General features: G+C 44.5%; 1 protein-coding gene across 2 annotated transcripts; it reads left to right on the top strand.

The window, feature by feature from the left end:
- The first annotated feature begins 1,933 nt into the window (after nt 1-1,933).
- Nucleotides 1,934-26,016, top strand: LOC121879733 (mucin-5AC-like). Of its 2 annotated transcripts, none has more exons than XM_042386500.1 (6): nt 1,934-2,002; nt 19,180-19,496; nt 19,614-19,749; nt 19,926-20,197; nt 20,444-20,545; nt 20,655-26,016. In XM_042386500.1, exons 2-6 carry the CDS (start codon nt 19,317-19,319, stop codon nt 24,384-24,386), a joined length of 4,422 nt encoding a protein of 1,473 aa, XP_042242434.1. In that variant the 5' UTR covers nt 1,934-2,002; nt 19,180-19,316; the 3' UTR covers nt 24,387-26,016. The 2 variants fall into 2 exon arrangements, with proteins under 2 accessions (XP_042242434.1, XP_042242433.1); XM_042386499.1 differs by having other exon boundaries at nt 19,175-19,496.

Below are 26,016 nucleotides of genomic sequence, written 5' to 3'. Positions count from 1 at the left end.
AATAATAATAATAATAATAATAATAATAATAATAATAATAATAATAATAATAATAATGATAATAATAATAATAATAATGTTTTACTGTACCATCAATAGTATTTATGAGTACACACAAAGCGTTTCAAGAGGGAGAGTTGCATTTCTCAAAAGTGTGAAAAATTTACCGTAGGTTAATTTGTATCACACAGTAACAGTGTGTTGTGTATAAACATGGTAATTATCAAGTGTTAGTGAACTCTGCTTTAATCATCATCACTGAAGATAAGACAATATCCCGTGTATGTGAACAAGATATGGTTTAAAGGTTCAATAGGTCAGTCAGGTCGGCGCCCCCTCTTGTCAGGGTCTGTTTATTTTTCACTAATTTCCCGCGCCTCAGTGTGACAGTTGCTACGTGTGGAATTAAATAACCGGTTAAATGTCTGTAAATGTGTGTTTAAAGTCACATCATAAATATTTCGTTTTCTCTACATATTAATAACTATAATGGGTTGGAATGATTAATATTAGTGTGGACTGGAGATTGTCAGTAGCACAATGTGTAGTAATAATAGCAACAAATGCCTCACTCACCCCCGCTCTCTCGCTCATTCTTAAATGACAGATTTGTCAGCCGCTAAACGTGGGTGGGGAGATGCCACCATCCATTTTACTTTTTATTATATTTAATTATTTTAGTTATATTGTTTATGTTGGACTTAGTCTGATTATTAGTAAGTAATGTATACACCTGGTTAGACAGTGTAGATAAAGAGTGTCCGTCGGGTGTAATAAGTGCGTCATCAGTCTTGTGTTGTATTGAGTGGGTTTCCTGCCTTTTCTCGCAATTAATTCATAGGGCAGCCAACACTCCCACAACCCGCGTGTTTTTTAACTAACAAATAAATGCTTAGCCGTATTTGATCAAATAATTTCATTAGGTTTAACATATATTAACAACAAAATACCACTATTACTTTTTAATGAACAAAATTCACAATTAACGCTTATAAAAAGTTACTATGGTTTTTAAATAGCCCATAGTGTTGGCAGCCCTGGGTACACAACGGCTGGGTCGGGCTAGCCTCACACAGGGTCCCCTCAAACCTGTGGGAACTCTACCTATCAACTTCCGTTAGAGATCAATTACCATTATAATTCAATATTTTAACACACTTACTAACGTCTTTTACTTCATATATTATTACTAATATATATCACTCATACATTATATTATATCTATATACATATCTATATTATTCAACCCTACATTAACATACAATTAAGGGTAAAATCTTCTTCATTATCGTACATAAATCTGAGGATGGGACCTAGCAACTGTCACTTGCCAAGGCTTGATGTGTTGTCTGAATAATACCACACCATTTTTTGTGGTTTCCTCAAGTACTACGCAATAAGTGGTAGAAATTAATGTTTAACAAATTATAAGATGACAAAGGAATGAGCTTTATAAACGACTAAAGGAAGTTCGCATTTAAAAAGACAATCATGGGAGGAGAGGAGGGAGGGGGGGCAATGGACCCCGCTTAAATGAAGTCCAAAGTCTGTCACATCAAATAAAAGCCATCGTTCCCGATAGACTTTTAACCATATTGCTTATTATTATTTTCAGTAACATTAAATACGTAAAATGGTATTAGTTATTCTAGAACAGTTTACAGGAAAACATTCATAAGCCGAGAGCCAAATTCTGCCATATAACATCCATTTGATCACGTGATAAAAGAAACTTTCTTTAGCGTGATATTTCATCCTTCATTCACTAATATATTATAAACTTGAATAAAGTGCAGAGAAAATATCACTACGTTATATTTTTTGTCAATTGATAAGTTACAGTAAATATAGATTTATGGTTATTTAATAAAACTCGGCAGCTGAGAGCCGAGGCAGCACAAGGCCTGGTTGACGTCGTCTGCTTCAGTGTGCTCCCGGAGCTTGGTGGTGGTGGTGTACTGTGTTGTTCTCGGGATTTAACTTTGGATTATTCATTTGTCAGGTAAGTTTGAGTTCTACACACACTTATATTGATAATGTTTTGGTACCCGAGTAGTTTTTATATATAAGCCGTAGACGTAGAGGTAAGTATAACGGTAAATATGTCTGAAATATATCTCCTCTCTGTCGTGACCTCTGACAAGAAAATGGCGGACAGTCTGCACTCTGCTTCCTAGCGCAGTGCGACTTTTCATTGATTTTCTTTAATTTACGTCAAAACTCGTTTGTCTATGTTTCTAATGGCCTCAGGTTGTTAATCTTTTGGGTTTCAGGTTGTTGTTACATAAGTTATTTAGTAAATTTACAAGTAACGTTCGTAGTTAATTTTAATTATTGTAAGTTTGCTCCCTTGTTGAAAATAATGCTCATGTCCCGTATTAGTGTTTTAACTCATTTAACAGACTTAATTACCTTCTAATGAGTGTTTCGGCGCTACAGTCAGTTTGTACACACTGTAGCGATGATGTTACACAGTGTACACGTATTAAACCTCCCAAAGTTACGGAGATATTGAAGAATTCTGGGCTCAGCGGGGAGAGATGGCGTGCGGGGATGAAAGGCACATTCCTTACGGCGTGTTTACCCCTCGCTCACTAATGACGGGTCGTGAGGTGAACAGCTCATGGCAGAAGAAACTTTTACCTGTGTTTCTTGATTAATTATTTGTTGACACCAGGTGAGGCAGGTAACACGGCAAGGGAGACACCTATGGCTATCAGACATCAGCTGTTCCTACCGTTACACCTCCCCCCCCTCCCTCTTTCTCTCTTTCCCTTCGCCTCACCCCGGACTCTCACCTACCCCTCCACCCCCCCCCCTCCCTCCACCACTACACCACATGGTCCTTCCCCTCCCCGGTCGTTTCTCCCCAGCAGTCTTCCTTCCCCCTCCGTCAGCCCCGGCAGACCCTTAGCTGCTCGCCTCTCCCACCCCTTGGGCCCTCTCCCTCAACACCAAACTCCCGCTCGCTCTCCCTCTCCCCCCCCCTCACCAGCCACATGCTGCCTACCCCCCACCGCCGCTCACCACTCCTTCCCTCCCTCACCCCACACGTTCCGCCTCCCTTCTCTGTTTTACGCTCTTCCTCCCTCACCATCCCTTCTCCCCTCTCATCTCTTCCACCTCTCCCTTCTCTCTCTCACCCCTCCCTCCCTCCCTCCTCCTCTCACCCACCACCCCTCCTCACCCACCACACCCTCCTCTCACCCACCACCCCTCCTCTCACCCACCCACACCCTCTCACCCACCACCCTCCTCCTACCCACCACCCCTCCTCTCTCACCCCACCACCCCTCCTCTCACCCACCACATCCTCCTCTCACCCACCACATCCTCCTCTCACCCACCACACCTCCTCTCCCACCCACCACACCCCTCCTCTCACCCCCACCCTCCTCTCCACCCACCACACCCTCCTCTCACCCACCATACCAAACCTTTCCGCCCGCTCTATCACACATCCGTATCTTTCCGCTAGTTCAACCCCTCCCCTCTCTCGCCCTCTCATCCTCTTTTACCCCACCTCACTCTCTCCCTTCCCATCTTCAATTCATAAACTTTCCCACGACACAACCCCACTCCTTGATAACATTCCTCACGCCCACTCCTGATAACATTCCCTCCACAGCCAACCCACTCCTTGATGATAACATTCCCTCCACAGCCAACCCCACTCCTTGATAACATTCCTCCACAACCCCCTCTTGATAACATTCCTCCACAGCCAACCCCCCTCCTTGATGATAACATTCCTCCACAGCCAACCTCCTTGATAACATTCCTCCCACATCAACCCCACTCCTTGACTACATTCCCACTCCACCCATCCCTACTACTGTCACACGCCCATCCCTGCTGTCACACGCCCACAAGACATGTCATTTCCGCTTATTATTTCACATTCTTTGTAACTTTCTTAAATTCTTCTTTCTTATCTATTAAATTCCCCCACCTCCTCCTCCCATTCCCCTTCCTACCCTTCCTTTTCCTCCTTTCCTCATCCCTTCCTTGAGATAAATGTATAGTATATATCAGGTGCCAAAAACTCTGGTTTCTCAGCCATGTTAATATTGTTATTATTTTCCCTCTGTATCTGTGTTTTTCTGGCTAAATAAACTGTTACAATTCAATTCTACCTTCCCCCTCTCTCCCTTCCCCCGTTCAGACCTCAGATCCATCTCAGTAAATACGACTACAGGAACCTGCAGCATACTGGGGTAATAACTGGACCCCCATAACCTAACCTCACAGGGTAATAACTGGACCCCCATAACCTAACCTCACAGGGTAATAACTGGACCCCCATAACTAACCTCACAGGGTAATAACTGGACCCCCATAACCTAACCTCACAGGGGTAATAACTGGACATAACCTAACCTCACAGGGTAATAACTGGACCCCATAACCCTAACCTCACAGGGTAATAATGGACCCCCATAACCCTAACCTCACAGGGGTAATAACTGGACCCCATAACCTAACCTCACAGGGTAACATGGACCCCATAACCTAACCTCACAGGGTAATAACTGGACCCTCCCTAACCTCACAGGGATGTCATGGACCTAACCTCACAGGGTAATAACTGGACCCCCATAACCTAACCTCACAGGGTAATAACTGGACCCCCATAACCTAACCTCACAGGGGTAACTGGACCCATAACCCTAACCTCACAGGGTAATAACTGGACCCCATAACCTAACCTCACAGGGTAATAACTGGACCCCCATAACCCAACCTCACAGGGTAATAACTGGACCATAACCCTAACCTCACAGGGGTATATGGACCCCCATAACCTAACCTCACAGGGTAATAACTGGACCCCCATAACCTAACCTCAGGGTAATAACTGCACCCCATCCTCCTCACAGGAATAACTGGACCCCCATAACCCTAACCTCACAGGGGTAATAACTGGACCCCCATAACTAACCTCACAGGGCATTTCAGTTGTAACCCTAACCTCACAGGGTAATAACTGGACCCCATAACCTAACCTCACAGGGTAATAACTGGACCCCATAACCTCACAGGTGTATGGACCCCCTTAACCTCAGGGTATTAACTGGACCCCATAACCTCACAGGGTTTATTAACTGGACCCATAACCTCACAGGGTATTAACTGGACCCCATAACCTCACAGGGTATTAATTGACCCCATAACCTCACAGGGTATTAACTGGACCCCATAACCTCACAGGTATTAACTGAACCCATAACCTCACAGGGTATTAACTGGACCCTTAACCTCACAGGATTTACTGGACCCCCATAACCTCACAGGGTAATAATGACCCCATAACCTCACAGGGTATTAACTGGACCCCATAACCTCACAGGGTATTAACTGGACCCCATAACCTCACAGGGTGTTAACTGGACCCCATAACCTCACAGGGTATTTACTGGACCCCATAACCTCATAGGGTAATAACTGGACCCCATAACCTCACAGGGTAATAACTGGACCCCTAACTTAACCTAAACTAACCTCACAGGGTAATAACTGGACCCCTAACCTGAGTAATAACACGTGCATCATTAACCTTATAGGTCTTTTTATTAGCCTATTAATTTAACACGTAACATTAACTGTAATTACCCCCGTCAAAGTTAACTGTCTAATTATCCCCGTCATTAACTGTCTAATTATCCCCGTCCTACCTGTCTGTCTCCTTATACCGTCTACCTGTATCTCACCTTCAATTAACATAGAACACTAAAGTAACTGAATTACTTCATTTGTCATTAGGTAAACGAGTTGTTGATAGCGATATAATGTTAAGTGTGTCATAAAACAGTCAACTGACAGTCCACCAGTCAAAAAATTTAAGTTAGTCAATGCCTTTAACCTAACGTTAATTTAACCTACCCTAACATAACATTAACTTAACCTACTCCTAACAACATTAACCTATCCCTGACATTAACTTAACCTCTCTAAAGCCTTCGATACTGTCGGCCATACCATCCTCCTTTCAAAGCTTGAACATTACGGCGTTAGGGGCTTATCCCACAGTTGGTTTACCTCACACCTCTCCAACAGGATGCAGTATGTCTGCTGTAATAATCACCAATCTGACTCCTCGCCAATCTTGTATGGCGTCCCCTAAGGTTCAATTCTCGGTCCAGTACTGTTTTTGTTGTACATAAACGACATAGTCCACGCCAGCTCACTCATAAAATACAACTTATTTGCATACGATAGTAATCTCTATGCCAGCAACTCAGACCTCCATTCCTTGATGAGAACTATGAACACTGAATTAACTAAAGTCAGGACCTGGGTAATACGTAATAAACTAACTTTAAACCTTGAGAAAACCCACTACACGATCTTTCACATAAGGAAAACCTTACCCCCAGACTTGGACCCCCTGTACCTTGGTAATACAGTCCTCGGAGTTATTGTTGGTGAGAAACTTAACTGGAGAAACCACATACAAGTCATTGACAGTAAAGTCAATAAACAGTGCGGTATCATGTATCACACTCGACAGTCACTCACTCTCACAGCAATGAAAAATCTATCATCTTGTTTACCAACACCTTTATACACTGTCACACACTATGGGGGGCCTCTGGCTCTTCAAAAACACAATCCCTGGTTACTGCACAAAGGAGAGTTTTACGGACAATGGCCTACTTGAAAAAAACAGATCACACAAACGAAAAATTTGCAAAATTGAAAATGTTAAAATTCGAAGATATTAACACCTACTGCTGTGCCCTCTTTGTGAAGGCGTGGAACAACTTACCCGAGCAAAGACTACTGTACGCTCCGTCTCTTTAAATCATCTCTTAAAAAACATCTAATTTCTAAGTATTAATATTTCTTGTAACACCTACTATATTTACAGTACCTGCTTTTATTATACCATCAAAACCGTTTTAGCTGAAATTATCATGTAAATACATAAGAAATTAACATTGCAATAAACATATTTGCCAACTAGACGTAATCCTGACAGCTCTGTCCTCTTGTTCAACATTATTACTGTACAACCCAGGTTGTACTGCTCCCCCATTAATTTTACTTATATTTTTCATTTCCACTGAAATTTATGCACAGACTTATAAAAAAAAAATAATAAATAAATAAAATATATAAATATTGAAGTGATAACTGTGGTAACATATGAGATGTTCTTATTACCACCATGCTATTCCAGATGATACTAAATGTTACATAATACTTCCTTGAGATAAATGTATAGTATATATCAGGTGCCTCAAAGAGAGCTCAGGTTCTCAACTGGCTCAGCCATGTTAATATTGTTATTATTATCCACTCTGTATCTGTGTTTTTCTGGCTAAATATACTGATTCAATTCAACATTAACCTTGCCTACCCTAAAATAGCATTAATTTAACCTACTCCCAACATTAACCTAACCTAAATTAACTCAACTTTGGTATCAAGAAAAATATTCAATGCTTGATGATCTAAAGAGAGAAATATGGATGGATAGGTAGAAAGATTGATGAATGGATAGAAAGATTGATGAATGGATAGAAAGATGGATGGATGGATAGAAAGATGGATGGATGGATAGAGAGAGAGAGATAACAATCATCACGTTCTTGATGCTCTAGAGAGACAGAAATATGGATGGATAGATAGAAAGATTGATGAATGGATAGAAAGATGGATGGATGGATAGAGTGGAGAGAGAGAGATAACAATCATCACGTTCAGGAGGAGGACAATGGAGAGAGGTGGGTCTTGAGATCAGTCAAAGCATAAGACTCCAAGGACAGACAAGACCCCAGGGAAGAAAAGGTGTAATTTTGTCTCCTGATTTCTTCACTCCTTTATTTTTTCTCCTTTCCTCCTTTATTTTCAGTTTTTTCTCCTTTGTTTTCCATCTTTCCACGGGTAGCGTTAGGGTGTTGAATCATCAGGTGAAATAAACTAGGGTGCCTAACCAACAGGTGAACTAGGGTGCCTAACCAACAGGTGAGATAAACTAGGGTGCCTAACCAACAGGTGATATAAACTAGGGTGCCTAACCAACAGGTGAGATAAACTAAGGTGCCTAACCAACAGGTGAGATAAACTAGGGTGCCTAACCAACAGGTGATATAAACTAAGGTGCCTAACCAACAGGTGATATAAACTAGGGTGCCTAACCAACAGGTGATATAAACTAAGGTGCCTAACCAACAGGTGATATAAACTAGGGTGCCTAACCAACAGGTGTGATATAAACAGGGTGCCTAATCAACAGGCTAGAATCAACACTAGGGTGCCTAAATCAACAGGTGAAATAAACTAGGGTGCCTAACCAACAGGTGATATAAAACTAGGGTGCCTAATCAACAGGTAGAAACTAGGTGCTAATCAACAGGTGAGATAAACTAGGGTGCCTAACAACAGGTGAGATAAACTAGGGGTGCCTAACCAACAGGTGATATAAACTAGGGTGCCTAACCAACAGGTGAGATAAACTAGGTGCAACCAACAGGTGAGATAAACTAGGTGCCTAACCAGGTGAAATAAACTAGGGTGCCTAACCAACAGGTGAACTAGGGTGCCTAACCAACAGGTGAGATAAACTAGGGTGCCTAACCAACAGGTGATATAAACTAGGGTGCCTAACCAACAGGTGAGATAAACTAAGGTACCTAACCAACAGGTGAGATAAACTAGGGTGCCTAACCAACAGGTGAGATAAACTAGGGTACCTAATCAACAGGTGAACTAGGGTGCCTAATCAACAGGTGAACTAAGGTGCCTAATCATCAGGTGAGATAAACTAGGGTGCCTAACCAACAGGTGAAATAAACTAGGGTGCCTAACCAACAGGTGACCATAATAAACTGCAGGGTCCTCAAGCCATGTCATCACTAGTCATGGGCGTGTGGTGGTATTCAGACATTCAAAACATGAGCTGACTTAGAGGCGTCTCCCCTCCCCCCGGTCACCCATACGTCACACCCCCTCACGCCCTTGCTACACATCCTACTGCATACGTCGTGGCTTGAGCTTTACTAAAGGTCTCCGCTAAGGTTCTTATTATGCCTAAACAACATTTATTTACCATGAGTTATAATGCTCACGGCTCACAATCCTCTCTTAGTGACCCAAATGCGAAAAATCTATAGCATAGGAATAATGTCTTTCGAATAATGTCTCAACACCTGAACGCGAATGCACTAACGTGTTTCATTATTAATTTACTCTTATTTTCCCTTTTGAGTGAACGTTAGTGAGTGTTTTATCTCTATTATATAAATGGTATTAGTGTTAGTTGGTGTGTAGTGTAGTAACGTGTGTGTGTTGGTCATGAGTGTTAGTTGAAGCCAAGGGTTGTAAACGAACACCGTGGATCATCCTCCTCCTCCTCCCCTCACCCCGACCTGTATGTTATCGTTGGCTTGGATTTGCCAGTTAATGTTTTAACGTTCACAAGATGTCGTGTCAACTCTGGCTATATAGTACGTTGATATTTAATGTGTGTGGTCATCAGTTGGTGTTATAGTAAAGACACAAAGTGGAAAAATATTTGACAAAAACCCAGAAACGTTACTGACAAAAGTGGCCAGGTAGTGATTATCAACACGAAAATGCGCGACCGACCACCATCGTGGAATAGACTGCCTGGGGACGGGAATGGAGCTCCGTAACTTGCTGGTGACGAGAATGGTGGAGCTCAAACCAAGCCTACACAAGTCCAGCCATCAACTTCATCAACCATATACGATAAAATAGTTGACTGAAGCAGACCAAGGGACTGTTGTTCAGGTGGACTATACCTTACTGGTACAATCCGAGGGTCTTCAGGCAACAGAACAATTTATACTGACATATTGTTCACAAAAAGTCAAAACAAATCGTTAAATTCACACAAGTTTTATTTTTTAAACAGACTCTGGCGCTCTCCCCCGTACATGAGGCAGTAATGCGGTCCAAATGTTTCTGACTCGGGGAACAATGAAGGAAGTTTAAAGCGAGAGAGAGTGTTGACAGGTTACCGCGTGTTGTGTACGCGGCGCGGCAATACAACCAGCGTGATAAGCATGTGAAACTGGTAATCCCGGAGGCAGTAGTTGAGATAGTGGGAGCGTTGCTGAGCTGGTAGAGAGGATGGGGGGTACTGTACATGGGGTTAGGTTAGGGGGTTTGTTGCTCCTCTATTCCTGGTAGTTAAAAAATCCGTCTTGGTGATGAATTTATTTCAGAAAAAACGCTTTAAAAATATAAATAAAAAATAAATCGATTCTTGAAATGTAAATCACCTGTAATATAAACTGTAAATAGTAATGTTTTAAATCCGTGTCTTAACGTGGAGGGAGACGCTCATGTGAGGACTGAGAACCGAGGGGGAGGGGGAGAACTCGTCTCACCGATGGGCGGATCGTGGACGGCAGCGGGGAGGGAAGGTTGGCGTTGATGGTGACTTGTGGCAATGAAACTCCCGCTAAAATTCACCTTGTACTGTACTACACGTCTTTCCCTCTGTCACTACACCCGTCTAATGTGTGTGTGTGTGTGTGTGTTTCCAGCTTACCGTCTCTTCGCCTGCCATTACACTCCGTCTACTGTGTGTGTGTCAGCCTTCAGCTTACCGTCTCTTCGCCTGTTACTACACCCGTCTACAATGTCTGTCTCCAGCTTACCATCTGTCCTTTCAGTTTCAATTTCCTCCCGTAAAAACACGATGGAACACAACACAACGGTAAGTTTGTTTACAATATGACCTTTTAAATCCCACTACATATAAGCATAACAATGACACAAATACCCTGAAAACGTTGAAAAGTCTTGATTTTTGAAGTGGGATCCCAAACTACTGTGCTGTCTTGGTCAATGGTGAATCTAAGTGAAACTGATGATTTGAGGTGTGACTTATCCTCTCGTGGTGAAGGGGAAAGTGACTTGTGCATCTTGGTAGTGTAGTGACAGTGTTTGAAGTGTACTAAGGAAGTGCCCCACAAAGAGAAGTATACTAAGGAAGTACCCCAAAGTGAAGTGTCCTAAGGAAGTGCCCCACAAAGTGAAGTGTCCCAGTGAATCAGGAAATATACCTGACACTGAATAAGGTGGTGTTACGTACGAAATCTACAGTATAAGAAAGTGCCCTACATCCGGGAGTGTTATATTAAGAAAGTGTTCCACATACAGGAAGTGTCTTATTAGGAAAGTGTTCCACATACAGAAAGTGTCTTAATAAGCAAGTGTCCTACATCAGGAACTGTCATTAAAAATGTTTCACGTGCAGGAAGTGTTATACAAAGAAAGTGCCCTACATCCGGAAGTGTTATATTAAGAAAGTGTTCCACATACAGGAAGTGTCTTATTAGGAAAGTGTTCCACATACAGAAAGTGTCTTAATAAGCAAGTGTCCTACATCAGGAACTGTCATTAAAAATGTTTCACGTGCAGGAAGTGTTACACAAAGAAAGTGCCCTACATACAGGAAGTGTCATACTAAGAAAGTGTCCCAAATCAGGAAGTGTCATTAAAAAGTGCTCCATATACAGGAAGTGTCAAGCAAAAAAGTGCCTTACATCAGGAAGTGCCATAAAGAAAGTGCCTTACACCAGAAAATGTCATTGAAAGTGCTTCATATACAGGAAGTGTCATACAAATAAAGTGTCATTAAAAAGTGTTCCACGAGCAGGAAGTGTCATATAAATAAAGTGCCTTACATCAGGAAGTGTCATACTGAGAAAGTGCTCCGCATACAGGAAGTGTCATAAAGCACATCGGGAGGGGTCTTAAAGAAAGTGCCCCACGTATGGAATTAGCAAGTGCCCAATATAAGGAAATTACCGTGTAAGGGAGTACACCACCCAAGAAAGTGTCGTATGCAATCAGGAAGTTCCCCGCCGAAGGAAGTGTCAACCTTAATAACAAAGTGACAATGGCAGAAAGTGACACAACCATATTAGAAGTGCCATAATATAGTGTTAGATAATGTGTCAACGAGTGTCTTTAAGTGTTATAACCATATTAGAAAGTGTCACAGTATAACAATATATGAAAATATAACGGAAAGTATTATAGCACTGATATAAGAAGTGTCAATATGGAAAGTGTCATGTAACGATAAAAGAAAGTGTCAAAGTGTGTCGGAAGTGTCAATGGCTGTTTCACGATATAGTACAGTCTATAACCCTGGAAAGTATATGTGATGGAAGTGACAAAGGTAATGGGTACAAAGAAGTGTCAATGAAGGAAGTGCCATAATGTTATGATTCAGGAAAGTGTCATTATAAAGTGCCACACAATAACATGGGAAGTGTCACACAGGAGTACTGTCGTGCGGTATAAGAGGAAGTACCTATAATCGGGATATACACAAGGGGGTGACGTGGATGACAGTACTGGAGGCCCGCATTAGGTACTGTCCGTAAGTGCCCCAATACAAACGTCTTACCAAAAAATAAGGAAGTGCCATACTAAGTTACGTGAAAGGAAGTGCCATGATTTAATTTTGTAAGAAAGTGCCATCTCGATACGTAATAGATTAATATATGTAATGGAAAGTGTCTTACGTTGGACAGTATACATACTGTACATGTAAACATATATACATACATACATACATACATACATCCATCCACGTACCCCTGATCACTGCCACGTACCCCTGATCACTGCCACGTACTCCCTGATCACTGCCACGTACCCCTGATCACTGCCACGTACCCCTGATCACTGCCACGTACTCCCTGATCACTGCCACGTACCCCTGATCACTGCCACGTATCACCCACCCATCACCGCCACGTACCCCTGATCACTGATCACCGCCACGTACCCCTGATCACCGCCACGCACCCCTGATCACCGCCATGATCACCGCCACGTGATCACCGCCACGCATGATCACCGCCACGTACCCCGATCACCACGTACCCCTGATCACTGCCACGTACTCCCCTGATCACCGCCACGTACCCCGATCACCGCCACGCACCCCCTGATCACTGCCACGTACTCCTGATCACTGATCACCGCCACGTCACTGCCACGTACCCTGATCATCGCCACGCACCCCTGATCACATGTAATAAGTCGAAAGTGGGAAAGTGTTACACGGGAGAGAGGAAAGTGTCATAAACAATACACTTGGGTTTGGTTGGGTTAGATTAGGTTACGATGGGTTAGATTAGGTTAGGTCATGCTGGGTTAAGTTAGGTTAGATTAGGGAATTGGTACAAGGTGTTTAAGCCTCCCTGACAGCTGGTGGGGTCAACTGGGCGTCTCTGACATGACCTAAGGTTCGTATGTGTGATGGTAACAGTGAAACGTTTCTGGACATAAATTTGACCTTTATTCTCTTTATTACAGATTTAGTGTGTGTGTGTGTGCGTGTGTGTGTGTGTGTGCGCGAGAGAGAGAGAGACCATAAGTGCGGAATGTTATCAGAGTCCGTATTTGCCACAAGGTTTTTATTTATTATTTTAGTTAAACAAGAAACCCAGTGAGGATTTTCAGGCATTAACTGTACAGACAACTTAATCATCACCAAGACGTGGGAGATACGAGGACTACCTGTAATTAGCGCCAGGTACAGGTATATTATCTCGACACTCGACTGACCCGTTCATTGTCACCTGATCACCTGGAAAAGTGTGAGCCTTCCCACACGCTCGCTAACCCACACAAGCGAACGTAATCCTCTGTTCTCGACGCTAATAAGTTACCCATGTACTTACGTGGTGAGAAAGCTCGTCTTGGTCACCTTAGGCTATACTGTACGTGTGCTAAGCTGTCATCTACCACGTACAGTGCGTGTTCTTAGCTGTCACCCATCACGTACAGGGGGTTAGTTAGCTATCACCCAGAAACAATGTATAGTTCAATAAAGGGATACAGTAAATCACCTGTTTATTTACTGGTACACACACACACACACACACACACACACGCCACACACACACACACACACACACACACACACTCTGCATTATATCTAGTTATTTGTCTCTTCACACCAACGTAAAGGTTTAAAAAGTTTGGATAAAGGTAAAATATTTTGGCAGACAACATAACGTCACTTTGTGTTTACCCTCATCGCTGTGTTCCCGCGTTCACTCCGCTTCACCAAACATTTGCTCTGGACACGTAAATATGAGGAAACAGACATTTTGGTTTACAAGTTGTGCGTGACTTCTTGCAGTTAATTATTTATTTACACGTCAGCAAATGGTAGAAGGTTTCGTTCCTAATCCATACACCTCACACAGAGACTCTCTCGCCGGTGTGGCAGACGCAGTGTACAGTAGTGTGTATCAAGCTAGTGAGAAGTGCGACCCAACTTTATATATATACTGAAAATATTGTCCCTATATTTAAGATCCGAGACTACAGCTTACTATCATCAGAATAACAGGTATAAGAGGTAACTTATTAAGAGGAGGGGGATAAGGTTCACCACCACGCGCCTACCTGCCCACGTAGGTACAGGGGGCAATACAATCATAGGTTCATAACGCATTGAAGACGACAACTTTTTTTTGACTAATCTACGTCTTAGTGGTACATAGAAGCGAAAGTCATATAAATATACATCATCAACTCGACCATTTGTTTGTACATCGAGTAAGAAGTCGGCAGACGGGACAAGTAGGGAGATGAAAATGCTTAACCACTAAAACTACTTGAGATATATACTATATTTACGTGAGTACGATAATATCCCTTAATGGTGAATAGTACTGTCAGACAAGTGATTAATGTGTAAATTAAGTTGTTTACATTTTACACGGTGGTGTTCACGGGTGGCTGCCTTAGTATAAAACATTAACTGAGGTGGTGGCCGCTAGAGTGAGGTGGTGGCCGCTAGAGTGAGGTGGTGGCCGCTAGAGCGAGGTGGTGGCTGCCAGGAGTGAGGTGGTACACAGAGGAGGTGGTGGCTGCCAGAGCCAGAGGTGGTGGCCGCTAGAGTGAGGTGGTGGCCGCTAGAGTGAGGTGGTGGCCGCTAGAGTGAGGTGGTGGCCGCTAGAGTGAGGTGGTGGCCGCTATCATCACACATCGCTACTGTCTACTCTTATTACAGTTACTGACGCCACTCACTAGTTAAGTTACCAAATCCACACTACTATAACCTAACCCACACTACTATAACCTAACCCACACTACTATAACCTAACCCACACTACTATAACGCAACCCACACTACTATAACCCAACCCAATAATTACTATAACCCAACCCACACTACTATAACCCAACTCCACACTACTATAACCTAACCCACACTACTATAACTCTAACCTACACTACTATAACCTAACCCACACTACTATAACCTAACCCATACTACTATAACCTAACCCACACTTTGATTATAACTCCAACCCACACTACTATAATCTAAACCCACACTACTATAACCTAACCCACACTACTATAACCTAACCCACACTACTATAACCTAACCCACACTACTATAACCTAACCCACACATACCCTCACAACCCTTATTATTTCGCTTGTAAGTTATTATTTTCCTCCCCTACTTATCTCACCAGTCATATGTCGGCCCCTGGAGGTATATGGTTCATCTTCGTGTGTTCCTGCCGTTGAGTGACCAGCGCCTACTGTAGTTCCTGGTGGTGGATGATACTGCTGTTCTCCCTCCGTCATCCACTACCACTCTCCTCATCCACCTCAACCTGGTCTCACTGTAACTCTTCCTCTCACATAAAAAGTTCCCACGCATTGTCCTTTGACCCGCCAGGTGTAGAGTGGTGCGGGGAGGAGAGGGAGGATGATGGTATGTGTTGGAGGAGGTGTGAGGAGAGAGGGAGGATGGTGGTGTGTGTTGGAGAGAGAGAGAGAGGGTGGTGGTGTGTGTTGGAGAGAGAGAGAGGGAGGAGGGAGAGAGAGGGAGGGTGGTGGTGTGTGTTGGAGAGAGAGGGAGGGTGGTGGTGTGTAGAGAGAGAGGGAGGATGATGGTATGTGTTGGAGGAGGTGTGAGGAGAGAGGGAGGATGGTGGTGTGTGTTGGAGAGAGAGAGAGGGAGGTGGTGGTGTGTGTTGGAGAGAGAGAGGAGGGTGGTGGTGTGTGTTGGAGGTGTGAGGAGAGAGGGGAGGGTGGTGGTGTGTGTTGGAGAGAGAGAGAGGGAGGATGGTGGTGTGTGTTGGAGAGAGAGAGGGGGTGGTGTGTGTTAGAGAGAGTGGTGGTTGGAGGTAGTGTGAGGAGAGAGGGAGGATGGTGGTGTGTTGGAGAGAGAGAGGAGGGTGGTGGTGTGTGTTGGAGAGAGAGGAGGGGTGGGTGTGTGTGGAGGTGTGAGGAGAGGAGGGTGGTGGTGTGTGTTGGAGAGAGAGAGGGAGGGTGGTGGTGTGTGTTGGAGGTGTGAGGAGAGAGGGAGGGTGGTGTGTGTGTTGGAGAGAGAGAGGGAGGGTGGTGGTGTGTGTTGGAGGTGTGAGGAGGGAGGGTGGTGGTGTGTGTTGGAGAGAGAGAGAGGGAGGGTGGTGGTGTGTGTTAGAGAGAGAGAGGAAAGGTGGTGGTGTGTTGGAGAGAGGGAGGGTGGTGGTGTGTGTTGGAGAGAGTTGGAGAGAGAGAGGGAGGGTGGTGGTGTGTGTTGGAGGTGGAGGAGAGGAGGATGGTGGTGTGTGTTGGAGAGAGAGAGAGGGAGTGGTGGTATGTGTTAGAGAGAGAGAGGAGGAGTGGTGGTGTGTGTTGGAGGAGAGAGGGAGGATGGTGGTGTGTGTTGGAGAGAGAGAGAGGGAGGGTGGTGGTGTGTGTTGGAGAGAGAGAGAGGGAGGGTGGTGTGTGTTGGAGGAAACATTTGAGATAAAATGACCTTAAAAAATAAAAAAATAAATGTACAGATCAGATATAAACATTGGTCTAGTATGGAAGTCTTACTCGATACAGGTGATCACAAGGTAACACACAGGTACAGGTGTAATTGTCTATGGTACTGTACACCCACGTTCTCCCTCGTTACCTGAGACTCACACTGACAAACGTTCAACACAGTCGAGGATTTTTTTTTCATATTTTGTCTTTTGTCGTCAGTTTTTCTGGGTGTCCACTGTAACGAAGTTTTTTTTTTTAGGGGGGGGGGAGATGTCCACTATATCGAGTCCTCAGTGTTATGTTTAGCTGCTGTAGAGGAACTGTTAAGGTAGTAGTTCCTCTTAACCACAATGCACAAATATTTGACAGGGAAGCAGTAATCACTCGTGACTTGTATATAAACAATGTATGTGAGTCAGAATTTGAGAATATAAATTAAATTGCTGGTCACTATTAATTTATATATATTAGCTACAGCCAATTAACCTAACCTACCCTTATCCAAACCTAACCTAACCTTGCCAAACCTAACCTAACCTTGCCAAACCTAACCTAACCTAACCTTGCCAAACCTAACCTAACCTAACCTTGCCAAACCTAACCTAACCTAACCTTGCCAAACAGGAATATTTTGTCAGAGTTAACTTCAGTCTTAGAGCTATGGCAAGGTAAGGGAAAGTATCTTAACTGATACAGGTGTGAGGAATGTGAGATAGGGGAGGGGGGGGGGGTGTGTGAGGAGCATCTGGCAGAGATGAGCGTATGAGCTCTGGGAGGCAGCGTCGTCAGTATAGCGGACTGGTGAAGGTTCCGTTACTTGGCGCCACCGACTCATTCTACGAGCACTCTGTTTCCCCGCCACTATCACGAGCCCGCACGTTAACACCCACACCACACCATACACCACACCACACCACACACTACACCATACCAGACCATACACATTAACCTTTAACTACGGTGCCACACTCAATAGACTACACCTCAGCACAATAGATCAACCGAGTCAAAAATAACTTAACTCCTTGAATACGATGATTTAATTCTCGAGTACGATGACTTAATCCTCTTGTGTACGATGACTTAATCCTCGAGTAAGATGGCATCAACAGAGGGGTTAAGTCATCGTGTTGGAGGGATTAAAACGGTAGATGGATGATTAAAAAAAGATAGACTGCAGAGTAAAAGGTTAAGGCCAGGAAGTATTGGGGGTTAATGCTGGAGATAATGTGGCTGGGACGGAGTGATTTACTTGTTGGTGTGAGGACGAGAACACACACACACACAACACAGATCATACACACACACACACACACACACACACACACACACACACACACATCACACAGATCATACACACACACACACACACACACACACAGATCATACACACACACACAGATCATACACACACACAGATCATACACACACACAGATCACACACACACACACACATCACACACACACACAGATCATACACACATCACACAGATCATACACACACACACACACAGATACACACACACACACACACACACACATCACACAGATCATACACACACACACACACACAGATCATACACACACACACACACACACATACACACACACACAGATCATACACACACACACACAGATCATACACACACACACAGATCATACACACACACACATCACACAGATCATACACACACACACACACAGATCATACACACACACACAGATCATACACACACAGATCATACACACACACACAGATCACACACACACACAGATCACACACACACACACACACACACACACAGATCATACACACACACACACAGATCATACACACACACACACACACACAGATCATACACACACACACACACACACACACAGATACACACACACACACACACACACACACACAGATCATACACACACACACACACACAGATACACACACACACACACACACAGACACACACACACACACACACACACAGACACACACACACACAGATCATACACACACACACAGATCATACACACACACACACACACAGATACACACACACACACACACACAGACAGACACACACACATCACACAGATCATACACACACACACACACAGATCATACACACACACACATCACACAGATCATACACACACACACACAGATCACACACACACACACACAGATCATACACACACACACACACACACACACACAGATCATACACACACACACACACACACAGATCATACACACACATATACACACACACACACACACACACACACACACACACACACACTGTAATTAACATAAAGAAACTAAAGTAGTTATATTATTGTGATCATAAAAGTTATTAGTGTAATAAAGTCATTACTCGGTGTCTTCCTCCAGTACAGGTGTTCATGGGCGTCACAGATGGCAAGAGCAGGTGTGTGACATCATCTCCAGTACAGGTGTTCATGGGCGTCACAGATGGCAAGAGCAGGTGTGTGACATCATCTAATTAAGTCTGGCAAGTGTCACCAGCTGAACAATGATGGCTCCCCTAAGACGTGTCAAGCTGACTGAGTTAAATGCCCACTTAGTGTGTGTACTGTGCTCTGGGTACTTCGTTGATGCCACCACCATTATCGAGTGCCTACACACCTTCTGCAAGACATGCATCGTTCGCTACCTCCAGACTTCATCATTCTGTCCCATTTGTGATGTACAGGTCAGTCTTACTATTTGAACGTGTAATATTATCCTTCAAAGTGTACAGAAAGTGAATAATTTAAAACTATTTACCATAATGATGTAAGTCTCTTTAATTGGGTTTTTTTTTGTACAGGTTCACAAGACTAAGCCACTCATGTCCCTGCGTGAGGACCGAACACTACAGGATGTTGTGTTTAAGTTGGTTCCTGGACTGTTTCACTCTGAGATGAACAGACGATTTTGCTTTTATAAAGAACATCCTGAAGCTGGTGAGTCGTCTTCACCTCGTTATACAGCTCATTATATAATCTTGTTTTTTTATAATATGCACTGTAATATTTTTAACTTTAATAACAACTGAGAATTAACCCATATTCATAAATAATGGTTAATGATATACTGTATTATAACAATCTTGTACAGTAAGTTATGTTTGTCACTTTAGGCGGTGACAAGACGGAACAAAGTTTGAGAGAACGTCGTCACTTCTTCCACGTGGATGACCAGATCTCCCTGTCGCTAGAGTACCTTCACTCGACCCCTTCACTCTCTCATTCCCACGTCCACTCTCACATTATGAAGCCCCTGAAGGTTAATAACGGCCAGCAGGAGAAGCAACAGAAGGCGGGGGGTGAGGAAGACAAGGATGGACTCACGGGAAAGATGGAAATAAAGAAGGACAACGGAGGTGACGAACAGGAAGTGAAAGGTGTCAAGGTAAGTGTGTGTCCCTGTATGAACTCTACCAGCGTGAGAGGGAAGGACAGTCTTAAAGTAAATGGAGAGAAGCTCTAAGTTGTGAAGTAATTTAGATATTTAACAGAGATGGACATGTGAAAGCAAAGTTGATGAAGACGTAATGTTAAGCCTAAATTATAAGTGGAACTCTTGAAGGTATTAATGACTGGGAGGATTTAATGTAATGTTCCCTATATTAACTTGTATCATGGTTGTCTTGTTCAGATGGTGCACAAAAGGTACCTGAGATGCCCAGCAGCTGTGCAGGTGTCCCACCTTGAGAAGTTCATACGCCTCAAGTACAGTTTGGCAACAATAACTCATAAGGTAAATAACTTTTCCCATATCTGGTGAAGGTAATGTGTGTATGATTATTATTTGTTTATCGATTTTCTTACTTTCCTTCATTAAACAATATATTTCTTTGGTCCCACAGGTTGACATCATGCACGGTGGTGACTGTTTGGTTGGTGAGTTAACTCTACTAGATGTAGTATACATGTATAAGTGGACAGAGGATGCTCCCCTCCGCTTGATGTACACAGTAACTGCTATTCCTCAGTCGCGCAAGAGACCTCGACTAAATGGCACTCGAGCTTCAATTACTGTTGACCCTGAAGCTCCTGCCCCCAAGATTGCCAGAACTCAGGGTCCTGGTGTTAACCACACAGCCCACCTTCAGGCACCACCCAAAGGACAAGATGACAGCGAGGGATCAGCACTGGCCACGGTTAAAACTGGTGACCTGAAAATGGAGGTAGATGTACCAAACCAGGTTGAGGAACCTTTTAGTACCTCAAATACTGTTGTTAATAATATCTCAAGTACTGTGAATGTGACTCCAGCAGCATTATCTGTGTGTCCACAGACCCTCCCAAGTTTTTCTAACACAAGTCTTGTTGGTAAGAGCTGTAGTAGTGGTGTCTCTGGTCCCACCAGGGGTCGACCTGCTCTTACTACCACAACTCCAGCAACAACTACACCTAGAGTAGCTCTAACACGCATACCTTCACCTGTCAACCCCCTTCCAAATGCTTCTGTTCCTGTACCTATAAGTGAACCTGTCATGACCTCACACACCACCATCACCCCATCACTCACCATGACTAGTACCACTATGACTACCTCACACACTTGTCCCAGTACTACATCAACCACAGGTGCAAGGATGCAGATGCCACACTCTAATATAAGCAACACAACAGAGACTGCAGCACTCAAGTCAGTGTGCACATCAGGATCATACCCGAACAAAATGCCACAACCAATTATACCTACACGCCCTCGATTGGGACGACCGCCAAATTCGTCTCGCATAACTGCCGCTTCCATGAAGCCGCCAACCCCAAGGTTGGGAGACGTGCGTAATCCACGTCCACCACTAACAGCGGGGAAGAAACTCTCCCCATCAGGAGGTGCAGGTTCTCGGGGCAACCAGATGGTGTCTGCCAGTCTGACTGTACAGAGTCGTCTGAGCAGCATCAGCGGGCCGCCTGTTAAGCTGGGTGCTACCAAGGTGTCCGTAAAGAGATCAAATGATGCGCTCAAAGATAGTGGACAGACTCTTAATCAGCCAGAAGAACAAGCTACAAAAGCCCAACTTCCGTGTTCAACAGCTAACGTGTCCACAACCACACAAGTCTCACAGACTACCCAGTGCCCCACAAGCAAGCAGTCTGCTCCCTGTACTCCCAGCAGTAGTCCTGCCACACCAGCTGCCCAGGAGCCTGAAGCATCTGTCACCCCACTTGACACTCAAACTGCTCAGGGAAACTCTAATGTGCAAAAAGTGCAGCAGACTGCTACCACACAGGCTGGCCAACCTTCTGAAAACCAGACCGCTCAACGGCTGCAGGGAACTACACCCACTCAGCGTGCCACCACCCAGGCCACTCAAAGACCTGTTTCTCAAGCCAATCAACGACCCAATTCTCAGGTCAATCAACGTCCACCTGGTTCTCAGGCTAATCAGCGTTCTGCTGCAGCCGCTCAGACCAATCAACGTTCTCCTGGGACTCTCGTTGCTCAGCGACCCCCTGGAACTCAGGCCAATCAACGAGTATCTGGCACTCAGACCAATCAGCGTTCTCCTGGTGTTCAAGCCAATCAGCGACCCGTCACCAATATTAGTCACCAGTCCCCTAATACCCAAGCCAACCAACGGCATCCAGGCCCACAGGTGACTCAACAGCCTCCCAACACCAAAGCCAACCAGCGGCCATCAGGTAACCAGAGTGCTCAAAACTTCTCAGCTGGCAACACTATGCAAAAACCCGTCAATCAACGTCTTACCAATACTGTTAATGCACTACGGCCAACAGGCGTCTCACTAGGCCAGAGATCACCCGTTAACTCCATATCCCAGGGCTCCACTGCACCTGCCTCTGCACGCCCACCTGGTAGTCCAGCACCTCACAGACAGCCAGCCAGTCCATCACCTCACAGACAGCCACCTAGCCCAGCACCTCACAGACAGCCACCTAGCCCAGCACCTCACAGACAGCCACCTAGCCCAGCACCTCATAGACAGCCACCTAGTCCAGCCCCTCACAGACAGCCACCTAGCCCAGCACCTCACAGACAGCCACCTAGCCCAGCACCTCACAGACAGCCACCTAGCCCAGCACCTCACAGACAGCCACCTAGCCCAGCACCTCACAGACAGCCACCTAGCCCAGCACCTCACAGACAGTCAAGCAGTCCAGCGCCACAGAAGCAGGCTGGTAACATGACCCCTCGTTCACACAACACAGTAACAACATCAGTTGGTGGGTCCACACCCTCGCCAAGATCAACACCTTCACCCAGGACCACATCGTCTTCGCCTTCAACGCCCACTGTCTCATTTACACCAAGTAACAGAGAGATGGTGCCAGTTTCCAGTCCAATGGCGAATTCTAACACTGGTGCTGGACAAAGTACAGCGAATAATACTGTGTCTAGCGGAAAGTCAGCTGGGTCCAAGCCTAGTGTGACCTTTACACAAGCACGCTCCACTCCTACTAACTCAAGTGCCAAAGGCCCTCCCGGCAAAACTCAGTCTACTGCAGGAGTGAAGGCCTCACCCAAGTCCCCAGGACGAGGCCGTGGCAACACCGGCTCTCCCAACATTCTCAGTATAGCTCAGTCTCTCGCTAGTCGGCAGTTACAACAACGTACTATGGCGCCACCAACAACCACAAATAACACCATAACCAATACCACTAACATTGGTTCAACACACCAGGCCTTCACGAGCACAGCCCCCAACTCACCCATGTATCCAAATACCATGAGCGGAGGACTGGTCCCGCCAGCACTGGCAGCAGCAGCTTATATGGCCTCAGCTTATGGTGACCCTTCAGCCCTCACGGATGTAACTGCTATGAGAAATCTCATCACACTAAGCCAGACGGCTGCTTGCATCCGGGAGTTCAACCTCGCTGCCATGGTGAAGGCAGCAGAGACACTACCTCGTCAATCGGACCCCACCCCCATGGACCTCTCACCCACGTCTAAAGCTGCGCCACAAACACCACTGACCAATGGTCGTGCTCACACCTCCACTGCTGCTGTGTCCACCAGCACCAAGACAACCCCTTCCAGCACCTCCAGATCCCCATCATCCAAAATGGCACGTTCTGCCGACACTTCATCTGCACCTACAATATCACCACCTACACCTGAAGTTACCATCACCAAACTTCCCAATACACCCGCCTCGACCTCCTCCTCTACCTCGACTACGGGAACAGGGAAAAACACACTAGGATCGATGAAGCTTGGTTCTACCAACACCAACACGGTCTCCATCACTAAGCGACCAGCATCTAACAATAGGATCGCTGTGGCCAAGTCTCCCGCTAATGCCTCTGTTCGACAGATTCCTAACCCGTCCTTTCTGAGGCATCATTCTGAAGCTCGTAACAACAACAATGTTTCCAAGTCTACATCGCTGCCATCGGCCTCTACGTCTAGTTCTTCCCAAGCCACCACATCCAAGACTCACACATCAGGCGGTGGTGGACGAGCCACTGGCAACTCTCCTCTGAAGGAAACTGGACCTTTACCAGAAACATCATCTATACTGAAGATTGAGCACCTCACCAGATCACTGGCTGCACCTGCTGCTGCCGCCGCCGCCGCCGCAGCCGCTTCTCACGCATATAGGTTCTTCGATGATAGATAGGGAAGGGTGGCGTTAGAGAAAAATATCTCTTATGAAGAGGAATGAATCCAGTAAAAATATAAAGACTTTAAAGAGATATAAGGGTCAGATGTTACTGTGTTGCGAGCAAATGACTGTTGTATACATTATCCCCGCCGCTCGGTGTTCAAGAGGCCTCACCTCACAGTGCAGTGCCACAACCTCCCTCTTGGAAACACCAACACCTCTCAATATACGACATTTTTACTCTAGTGCATGAGATGACTTGTGAGAGCTCACTGATGGCTGTTGTCTACAGTCACAGAAGACAGTTGTAGTGGGTAGTAAAGTAGACTATTGGAGCTCCCGTCCGGTACCGTATACGGTGACGGAGTTGTGTGACCTGCGTCCTCACTGTACAGTATACGGTTCACCTTGAGAACCACGGACAGGCAGCTCTTACACTGACACATATAATTTCTAACTTCGCAGCTGAAGTGACTGGTTCTCACCCCTATTGAACACTTCACATTGTACATGGGAATATGTATATTCATTTATGTTGAAAACGTGAATTCTTATTTTATTTAAATACTTGACACGGGGAGACAGTGTTGAGCCTTGAGTGAGAGTTAATACCATGTATCTAAACAGTGCCGCAACCCAGTGCCTTCTTGATGGTTTGTGGAGGGACCAAGTTGTTAACGAGAGGACGGGTGTGTGAGGTGAAAGATGACCACGTTCAACAAGTCCTTCACTCGGATACAATATAAAGACGTCCTTTTATAACCGTACAAATGTATCTGTGACGAAAACAATTTTGTATTTACTTTTCAATTTACTAAAGGAGTGACGCAGAAAGGTAACGCGTGTAAATGTCACGTATATACAGTACTGCACCTTGTAAACAAAGCTACTGGGGTAGATTATGGCATGAAGAGTGTGGGAGGAAACCATTATTGACCACAGGTTCCAATAATGTCAATAAATGCATAGTTTTACCGTTCTTCAATATACTTCTTAAATATGCACTAATTGAGGGTTTAATCTTCAAAATCTGTGTTAGCGATGGTTTAACACTACACTATAAACTTAAGGCGGTGTTTTATCTTCACATTAATGGGTATATATAACAAAATAAGTAGATACGTGTACATTAATTCTGATGGTGATGTGGACGTTGCCGGTGATGACGGACCAACGTATAATGTTGAGTTATTCTATTCAGTCGTTCCTCTGCACCATAACGGGCCTTTACAAGTTGCTCATGCATATCAAAGTGTGTTAGGCCATGCTCACGGTAGGGCCTTATATTTTTATTTAATTTGTCAAAGATAATTATTATGACTTACATAACGCAGGTAAAGATGTAATAAGCGAATTGTTATGTGCGTGTTTCTCTTCTCAGACAAGAACTGTAACTGTCCGGTTTTTTAATAGATATATTTTGTAAATTTTTTAAAATGAAAGTTTTGTGTTGATCTTCGGTGAGTAGATTTTAAGTCGTGGATTTGAATAACAAGTTCAAATACCCATAGATAGATTTATATATACTGTATATGTTTGTATATTAAGATAAATGTGTGTGTGTCCTTCACCAATTAACATGTATATATTCTTGTATATATGACGGGATATGTAGATAATTTTCAAATACATAAAATTATTGTAA

The sequence above is a fragment of the Homarus americanus genome, unplaced genomic scaffold (assembly GCF_018991925.1).
Source record: "Homarus americanus isolate GMGI-L3 unplaced genomic scaffold, GMGI_Hamer_2.0 scaffold42643, whole genome shotgun sequence".
Classification (NCBI taxonomy): Eukaryota; Metazoa; Arthropoda; class Malacostraca; order Decapoda; family Nephropidae; genus Homarus; species Homarus americanus.
Note: the sequence above shows the minus strand (reverse complement) of the source record. Positions and strands in the feature narration are given on the sequence as shown.